This window comes from Amphibalanus amphitrite, unplaced genomic scaffold (genome assembly GCF_019059575.1).
Source record: "Amphibalanus amphitrite isolate SeventyFive unplaced genomic scaffold, NRLGWU_Aamphi_draft 001102F_arrow, whole genome shotgun sequence".
Classification (NCBI taxonomy): domain Eukaryota; kingdom Metazoa; phylum Arthropoda; class Thecostraca; order Balanomorpha; family Balanidae; genus Amphibalanus; species Amphibalanus amphitrite.
The window spans coordinates 142,742-152,363 of NW_024882596.1; the positions used below are offsets into that span (position 1 = coordinate 142,742).

A 9,622-nucleotide genomic window follows, 5' to 3' on the forward strand; every position below is an offset into this window, starting at 1 on the left:
ATAGTTCCAGCTCCGCAGCAGCATCCCTGTAATTTGCCCTAATCCACTAAGAAGAAGAAGAAGCATCCCAGTTTTGATGAGTGAGAATACCTGTAACCTCAGCACCCCTATACTCTTGTATCAGTAGGTACCTATAATCTCGGCATGTGCATCACGACGCACCGTGACACTTCTCACCGTGACGCTTTTGACCCGGCAGTCGGCATAGTGACGCTTTTCACAGCCTTATATCTTGGTAACCGCTTGACTAATTAGGTACCTACATTATTGTCATATCTACCTGTATACATTCGCCGTTTTCTGCACCAGAGAGACTCAATACGCAAATTATGAGCTAAACCACTTTCGATGCATATTAGAGACCGCCGACCGACGACTCGCGTGCTTAGTCAGGGGTGTCAAAGCTGCTCCGCTTTCGTCTTTTGAGAGGCTTATATCTCAGCCGCTGATTGGCCTGCGGTCTTTTTTTTCTGATCCTCGCCCGTATTGGTGTTTTACCAGCCTGCATGCACGAACGTATGGTGAGTGATCCCCCCACCCCTTGCCGTTCGGCCCCTGATCGAGCTATAGAGTAGAGCTTCACGGAAAAACGATCGTGTTGCCCGTGACGAGAGGAAGCCGATGATACCCAATTTTAAGGTCCTAGGTCATCGGTTGACCCTCCAGGTCAGGTCAATGACCCAAAAGCCGGGAAAATCGGGACCTGTCAGAACTCCGTAATGTGAGGTCGTTGCTTTTTTCGGGGTGCTGATCACAAATTCCATGTTAGTTTTGATCACAGATGATGTCTTTATTCATTTAGGCCAGGTCGGGTAAGGTCAGGTTGAGTCACCCAGTAGGGACCTGCCGAGCATAGGTAATTGAGTAGGTAGCTGTCAACCACCACAAAGCTTCGTAACATGTTACGCAGGCACCAAAACTATGCAAATGTTCAAATGGTTGCTAAGTTCGAAATCAGCTGCAAAAAAAAACTAGCCTAGAAACATGTAAAACTCGAAAAAGTGAACCGAGGTCATCAAAGGTCAATGACTCCCGACCTCCAGGTGACATTGACATCCACCATAATGCGTGGGACCAGCATCATATCACATGCTTGAACGTTTGAAACCACAAAAAGACTGCAAACGCTGGGCTAATGCGAGCCGATATGCACCGAACCGCGATTCCGGCCAAACATAGTCTCGAGAAATAGGTCACGTCACAGGGCAAAGGTCCGGGTCACGGTCATGACATTTCCAGGATAGGTGTAAAATAAATCAATTCGAGGGCACTGAAAGTTTCGTCGCGATCGGCCGCTTTTATGCGAGTTTTTCGCGAAAAATCTAGGGGGGGGGGGGTGGTTGTTTGACCTCCCCCTCCCTATACGGGTGAGGGATACCTATTTGCCCCCCAGCCTGAAAGAAGTTTCCGCGCCACTGGGACTGGGAGGCACCGTGCCCCCCATCCCAAATTACCTTCCACCGCCTGTGCATGCAAGTCAGTTGGGATACAGTTTGCACCTATAGGTACGCACGTGCAGGTGACCACTTCCACATTTCGAGAACGGCTGGGCTGATAGCGCTAAAATTTGGTGTACCGCTTGAAACCGGTTAATATGGTGTCCCCCCACAAGCCAGGTGGGGGTAACCCTTCTCACTTGTGCACGTACATTGCTGACCCTCGCGCTCGCCAGTTTATCTCCCCAAAAGTCGTCTTTATACCTCCTGGTGTTAAAAGTCAGCAAGTGGTTTGATTCCCATGGCTCGCATATGAACTGATCAGAAGATCCACCACATACCAATCCTCTTCCTCTGCCTATGTACAAATACATATACATGCCTAACCTATGTATAAATCTGCACTTATGGCGTTGAAAAACGTGGCCAGGGGTAAGTCCTACAATGGCATATTGCACAATACTCGACAGAACAGACGTGAGATAGCAAATCAGAAACGTCATCGGTCATTCCCACTTCCCTCCGCTCCGAGCCAATTATACTCGTAGTCTCCGAGCCGTCCGTCCAGTTGGCGTATAACAGAACACGTGCGAGGCAGGGTCTGTCCTCGCCGCAGCCCCGGTGCGTCATCGCGCGGAGATGGCGTCAGCGGCGGGACTCTTCGGGGGCGCCGGTTTTACCGTCCGTCCGGCCCCGGCCGCCGGCGGCGTATCGAGCCGGTCTGCAGAGGTGGGCAGCACCAGGCAGCGCGGCCCATCCGGGCGGATTACGGCTGCTGGGTGCCGCGCGGCGCTGGCGTCGCATCCTCGGCCTCGCCGGCTGGCCACTCGCTCAGTGACACCATGCAGGTAAGGGTGTGCAGGTGTGTGACCAGCGGTCTCACGTTGGTCGGCTGGCGCCTCATCCTCCACATATAATTTTTGTTCTAAGGAAAACAAGCTTTTGCGGCATCCTTTCGTAAGTTTAATTATTATCGTTCGGAGGGAGGCCGCAACAGATAAAAGACAAATTGTGTACCTATATTGCTACAATTCCTTCATCCGGCTGATGCCACTGAGTTTACTTGGACCGATAGGTAGGTATACCTAGGCATTGATATTCGCCACCTCGCGATGGCCACAGACCTCCCGCTGAATCGAATCGCTTCGGAGTCGAAGTGAATCAAAAAGGGGTTTTCGAATCGCTATTTCCTTTCGTAAAGAAGATATCCTGTTGTGCTCGTAGAAACGGGGCGTGTCATATACCCGAGCTGAAATTTTTTATTTAGTTTCGGAAGTCAAATGAAGCCGTTTGCCAATTGAAATTGGAATTACCGCATTGTTTGTTGGCTTGCGTTCGGCTACGGGCTATGTCATACCTATGTCATTTATAGTCATATGTGGACAAGATTCCTACGCTGACAAGCTTAACTTTTAAATCTCAAATCTGCGGTATGCTTACTCGAAAGTAGCAGCCCGGAAGTTCCCAATCGAGTTTTGAAGGTCAGAAATTGCACAATCTTACTTGTCATTGTGTGTGGATTTTACTACCTACGTCGGTACTTTGGACGCATAGACCCGGGAACAGGGGGGGCAGCGGGGCGCTTGCCCCCCCCCCCCCCCAACTTGGGAGCCGAGGGGGCGGCGCCCCCTCAACATTGAGGCAGCGAGAAAAGGTCTTTCCCCCTTTTCCGGACTTCTTTCCTTTTGTTTCCTTTATACATCTAAACATCAACACACGGCATTTTTCTTGCCATCTGAATGGTTTCTGCTGATACCTACAGTATCGATTTGACAACATCTGCTATTGTCATCCCGCTTTGATTTGGGCCTGACCTTGGCCATAAGCTTGGCAGGCCAGTTTTATACTGGACCATTTTGAGTCAACTTTGAGAAATGCATAACGTACGATGGTGGTAAAATCGTTGCTATATGTATAACACAGTTTTGAGTTTACCCGCTCCGGGTGTGAGGGAGGGGTGTGGGGCAATGAGTGCACTGACGTGGCGCCCTCGGTATGGGATGGGATGCATGGGATACATTAGAGGGCCGGTATGGGATTAAAGTTCAGCGACACTAAGGGCTTATGTGGTGCCTTCGGTTATCGGCAGCACCCTCAAAATCACCGGCGTAGGGCGCTCAGAGCCGCCGGTAAGGGGCCTTTAGAGGCACCAGTGTGGGGCCGTCATGGAGGTGCCGGTGTGGGCGCTCAGAGGTGCTAGTGTGATTCTCTCAGAGGCGCCGATGAGGGTCCTTACAGGCGTTGCTGTGGGCCCTCATAGACGCTGGTGTGGAGCCGTTACAGACGGGTGTGGGGGCTTTAGAGCTGCTGACGCGAACTCTCTTCAAGCCGGCAGGGGGTCTCAGTGACCGGCAAGGGGTCCTTAGGCCGGCAGAAGAAGTCCTGTGGGGTCCTTAGAGACCGGCATGGTACTGTCAGACGCCGGTGGGGCCCTCAGACTCACCGGTGTGGGACCCTCAAAAGTCACCAGTGGGTGGCCTTCAGATGCACAGGTGTTGGTTGGGTCCTCAGAGCCGCCGATACAGAGCTTAATTTTAATAGGTTTGGTGTAGGCACTCAGAGTTGGGGGTGGGAAACCCTCAGAGACACCGGTGTGGGCCCTCATAGGCGCCGATGAGGGTCCCATAGTTGCCGTTATGGGGCCCTCAGAAAAATAAGTGTGGGACCATCACAGGCGGGAAATGCCCCTAGAACTGGCCCCTCATAGGGCGGTAAGGACTCTCAGAGGCCAGTAACGGGCCTTTGGAGACCACCGAGGTGCCCTAAAAAGGCGCAAGAGGCGCTCAGAAGCCGGCGTGGGGCCCTTATGGAGATCTTGTGTGGCTATTTAGGGCCCATGTGGTGCTCTAACGAGCCCCATGGGGCGTCAGCGGTTTGACCTTCAGCGGTCAAATGGCGCCGCGCCCCTCGGACCCGAAGGTCCCTTTGAACCCAATGGAGGGGGTGGGTGGGGGGGGGGGGGGGGGTACGTGTCCCCTTAGACCCCTAGCTACGCAATTGTTTCATATGCATCATGTCAGGTATTTTAGGCTCGCCCCCCCCCCCCCCAACTTTAAAATCGTTCCCGGGCCCCTGTTTGGACGTCTGCTGAAACCGGCTGAAACTCACCTAAACACAAAACAAGTAACTGACCTATAGCACGTAGATCTCTGCGACATGTGTTTAGTCTCTTCAAGAACGGTTTTCCATTTGAGTTAGGTACCTACTATATGAGCTTGCAGCTCCTATCTGTCGTCGCTGAAATGCCAAATGGGATGGTGTTCAGGTAAAGCTGATCGATTTCAACCAGACGAGATTTTGACATCGTATTCGTACCTGTGATCTGAAAGGATATATACGATAGCTCTAAGTTGAAGGTGGTTTCTGGTATCGAAGGAGCGAGTTTCGACTTTGCAAAGCCGTGGACGCACTGAAGGTGACCAAAAGGTCGACCAAGATATTCCACCAGTAGTTTCCCGATCCCGGTCGCGGCGGTCGGGGGTCAATATGGCTGGCTTTGCGTTAGCATTCGGTAGGTAATTAGTTTTTATTCATAATAGTTAGGTAGGTACTTACTTCAGTTATCACCTTCAGCACTCTAGGCCGTTGCTCACCGCCCACAACCTATTACCGACCACACTGCCCACTCTGCCGTTCTCTCAGTTCACCGGCACGTCGTCACCGTACTCATTTGGTCCTAGTCTAGCGGATAGGTCAGGTCCGCGTCGGGTCGGGTCCACGTCAGGGTCCTGTGTTGCGGCCTCCGCCTGTGGAAAACGACGGCTCAGGCGATGGTGTTCCAGTCCAGCTCCCGGCCTGGCTACGGGACGGACCCGACCCCGTTCACTCCAGTTCGGAACTCTTGACACCTCACCTCCCGGCCCGTTCGGCAGGTACAGGGACTGCTGCTGCTGCTGTTGGGCTGTCTGGCGCTGTCTGGCGGCCAGCAGCCGCCGGCGCCCAGGCGGCTCGTGTGCTACTACACTAACTGGGCGCGCTACCGGAAACCGCTGGCCGCCTTCACCCCGGAGAACATCAGCCCGCACCTGTGCACCCACCTGCACTACGCCTTCGCCAACACCAACAGCCAGCTGCGCGTCGGGCCCAGCGACCCCTTCTCCGACTTCACCAAGGGCGGCTACAAGCAGATGGTGGCGCTGAAAAAGGTGAACCCGGCGCTCAGGGTGCTCATTATGCTCGGCGGCAGCAACTCGCCGCAGCAGATGGCCTTCGAGGAGATCGCCGCTGACGACTCGAAAATGAAGCGCTTCGTGTCCGAGGCGATCAAATACGTCAGAATGCACAACTTCGATGGCATTGACCTAGATTGGAAAGTTCCACGCCAAAAGGAAGGACACGCGCGGCTTTTGGAGCTGTTCGCTAGCGAGGTTAAAAAGGAATCGGAGACGTCGGGGAAAGAGAGACTCATCATAAGTACCACCATTCCCGGCAATGTCACAATGCTGATGGAAGACTTCGACGTCCCAAGGATCGCCAAGGCAGTTGATTACGTGAACGCTCTAGTGTACCAGTTCCGCTCGTGCGACGGAAACCGGACCAGCCACCACTCGCCACTGTTCACCACGGACCCCGAGAGCACAGACTTTGTCGACTTTATCGTGCAGATGTACCTCAGCTCGGGCGCCGACCCAGCCAAGTTCAACCTGGCGGTGCCGGCGTTCGGCAAGACGTACACGCTGAGCGACCCGGCGGTGAGCGGGTTCGGGGCGCCGACCGCCGACCTAGGCTTCCCCGGGAAGCTGACCGGCGGCGCCGGCGCTCTGTCCTTCACCGAGATCTGCGAGCACGTCAGCATGGACGGGTGGACGGCGCACCGACCGCTGCCCGACGCCGCCGGCCCTTACGCCGTCGGCGGCGACCAGTGGGTCGCCTACGACGACCAGTTCATGATGCGCAGAAAGGGAGCCTACATCCGAGAGAAGGGTCTGGGCGGCGCCGCCGTCTGGAGCCTCAGCCAGGACGACTTCCGCGGCTTCTGCACGGGCCGCCAGTTCCCGCTCATTGAGGCGCTCAAGCTGGGCATGTACGAGGACACTCCGGTCACGACTACAACGCCCAGCCCGCCGACCACGCCCGAGTACGACAACAGCGCCGTCTTCACCTGTCCATCCGACGGCCGCTTCCCCAAGCCGGACAACTGCCGCGAGTTCTACATCTGCTCCGACCGCGTGGCCGACGTCAAGAGCTGCGAGGACGGCACCGTCTTCGACGCCGAGCGGAGCTTCTGCAGGGAGGACGCGCCGTGCATGGACACCGAGCCGCCGCGAGTGACCCAGTTCAGGTCGACGCCGCCGCCCGTCACCGAAGCGCGTCTCACCGTCCCGCCCCCGCTGCTCAGGGCCGGCGGAGACACAGACACCGTCGTGATTCCCGCCGCGGAGCCGACGACAACACGCCCGATCGACATGAAAGTCGACATGGACATGGACGTGAAGACGGACGGGGAGCTGCAGCAGGTGCTGCAGCTTGTTCAGGAGCTGGGCGGCATCGACAGCTTGCGCACGCTGCTGAGCGCGCTGCGGCAGCCCTCGGTACAGGTGGAGGCCGGAGCACCCTCCGCGCAGGTGGAGGCCGTGGCACCCTCCACCCCGGTGGACACCGGCGCGCCCTCCCGACTGACGGAGTTCCCCGCGCCGCAGCCCGCCGTCGCCCAGGTGGTCACCACGGACGGCGGCAGGACCAGGATCAGGGTACACGTCACCGTGGAGCTGGAGCCGTTCTGAGAGCCTGGGGCCTGCGACACCGCGACCCGGAGGTCAGAGGTCAGAGGTCAGAGGCCGTCGCGAACAGTGAGGTGAGGCGTGGGACGAAACATGTGCCGTCCGAGCGAGATAAATGTGCCCATTTCTATCAAATCTAAACCATGTGCAAGAAGTGAGATGTGTTGTTATGATCGCTCAACTGTTGTGAGAATGAAGGCCGGTCCTAATACATGCGTGAAATGTATGCAGTCAATCAGAACCTCTGACAGCACGTGAAGATACCTATACAAATCACAAGAAAATCGGCACTGTAATGTCATCGACATGGTTCTAGAAGCTCCACTAACGCACTTCATTGGTTCGTGCCATTACCGTTCGGTGTACATATGCCCGTACCTAATTCAATGTGTAAACCACCGCTCCGCTGTCAACGGTTGGTGGCGTGGGCCGGGGCAGGAGAGAGGCTGAGTCGGTATGGACCATGTATTGCCAGGCGCACATCTTCAGGGCGACAGGGACGCCCCGCAAACAGCGATGCGTCGCAACACACTGCAGGGCTGCATGGCCCTAAACCAAGGCAGGTCCAACAAGAAGGCTCGGGCCAGAAAAGCAGAAACCCCGCGTCCTGAAAAACGACATAAAATACAGGACCGTACACGCAACACATGGAATAAAATACAAACGCGCAATAACAATTAAATGCAAACGCCAGGTACACCAAAGCGATAACAATTAATTAAGTAGGGAATTCACATGACAGCCGGAACCTAACTCACCGTTCAGGGGCGCAGACGCGACACAAACCGGCGCCCTGCACGACGGCCGGCGCAGAAAGGGCGGCTGGCCGCGCCCAACCCGCCAGGTCAGCGCCGGCCCGGAACTCGCACGCGATTGGTCGAAGGGGGGGGGGGTCATGTGAGAGGTCGCGAGTGACAATACGTCCCGCCCCGACAAAACGCTCGAGAAGGGAAACGAGGAACGCGCAACTAAAATAAACAACCGTAACGTGTAGAACATAATAATACACCGCTTGCAAATGTACGGACAATATTATTTATGCCTTCTTACCGGTGACCGTCACTGTGCATTTGTTAGGTACATATGTACAAGCATTGCAACTTGCTTGTTTGGTACCTTCTACTACTATGTACCTCAGAAAGTGCATTAATAGGTGCCAATTTGAAGGAAGCCACATGTATCTTAACCCTCGCCCGTACATATGTGTTTTTCCAGCCGCTTACGTATAAGGGGAGGGGGGTCCGTTGGACCCCCTTGCTGTTTCGCCCCTGATCAATCTAGAGCTTCGCAGAAAAAAACGAGCGTGCTGCCCGTGACGAGAGAAAGCCGATGATACCCAATTTTAAGGTCCTAGGTCATTGGTTGAACTTCCAGGTCAGGTCAATGACCCAAAAGTCGGGAAAATCGGGACCTGTTAGAATGTCGTAAAGTGTGGCTGCTGTACTTTATTTCGGGGTGCTGATCACTAATGTCATGTTAGTTTTGATCACAGATGATGTCTTCATGCATTTAAGCCAGGTCGGGTCAGGTCAGGTCAGGTCAACCAGTAGGGGTCCTGCCGGGTATTCGTAGTACGTGTCAACCGCCTATGGCAGCTTCGTAACATGTTACGAAGTCACCAAAACTACTTCGTAAATGTTCATGTGGTTGCTAAATTCGAATTCAGCTCCAAAAACTAGCCTAGGAAAATGTTAAACTAGAAAAAGTGAACCGAGGTCATCAAAGGTCAATGACCTGACCTGAACTTCAGGTGGCCTTGACACCCACCCTATAGCATGGGGAGCGATCGGCATGGCGGGGAAATTCACATAGCACAGACGTTCTGGCGACTGCACACTGTATAATGTTTAGTGTAAAGCACCTCTTCTAATCGGTATGCGATGCCGCGTCAGGTGCCAGCCAGTCGACATAACCTTGGAAAGTTGCTAGCCTTGGTCGGTTGGAACTGGCATCTTGGCCTCTCATTTGAGATGATCAAACCGCAAACGATTCGAACAAAATAATGTCGCATCGCTGCTACATAGGAATGGAGCGCATGTTTGAGCTCCCTTCTGCAAATTACGCTTGTAGCGAATCGAATCCATTCTTTTATCCTTATATACTCGTACTAATCTTATCTATCTCGACAGCGGTAAAGATTTCCACTCTAGTCTCTAGAGACCGTGATTTTCGGAAGCAGCTTGCCGAGAAGGCTCTGTGAGCAAATTTTCAGCCCAATCGGGATGACCCGGTCATGGGTGGAAACAACTTTAGAGGGTTCTATCTCGAGAACAGTAAAGAATCTCACCCTAGCCCGCGCCGGGCCGGTGCTCTGAGATTCCGCGCCGGGCCGGGGGGGGGGGGGTGTCTGAACACCCCCCGTCTAACTCGGCTCCTGGGCCACGTAGCGACACGCGGTAAGCGGCAATCGAAAGAACGTCTAAAATAAGGACGAAAACACTTCGGTCATTTTTTGGGTCAGGTCAA

The 9,622-nt window shown here is 54.5% G+C and overlaps 1 protein-coding gene across 1 annotated transcript; it reads left to right on the forward strand.

The window, feature by feature from the left end:
- Positions 1-2,080: 2,080 nt before the first annotated feature.
- Positions 2,081-7,382, forward strand: LOC122370142 (chitinase-3-like protein 1). The gene is made up of 2 exons (XM_043345483.1): positions 2,081-2,284; positions 5,309-7,382. Exons 1-2 carry the CDS (start codon positions 2,279-2,281, stop codon positions 7,157-7,159), a joined length of 1,857 nt encoding a protein of 618 aa, XP_043201418.1. The 5' UTR covers positions 2,081-2,278; the 3' UTR covers positions 7,160-7,382.
- Positions 7,383-9,622: the final 2,240 nt, after the last annotated feature.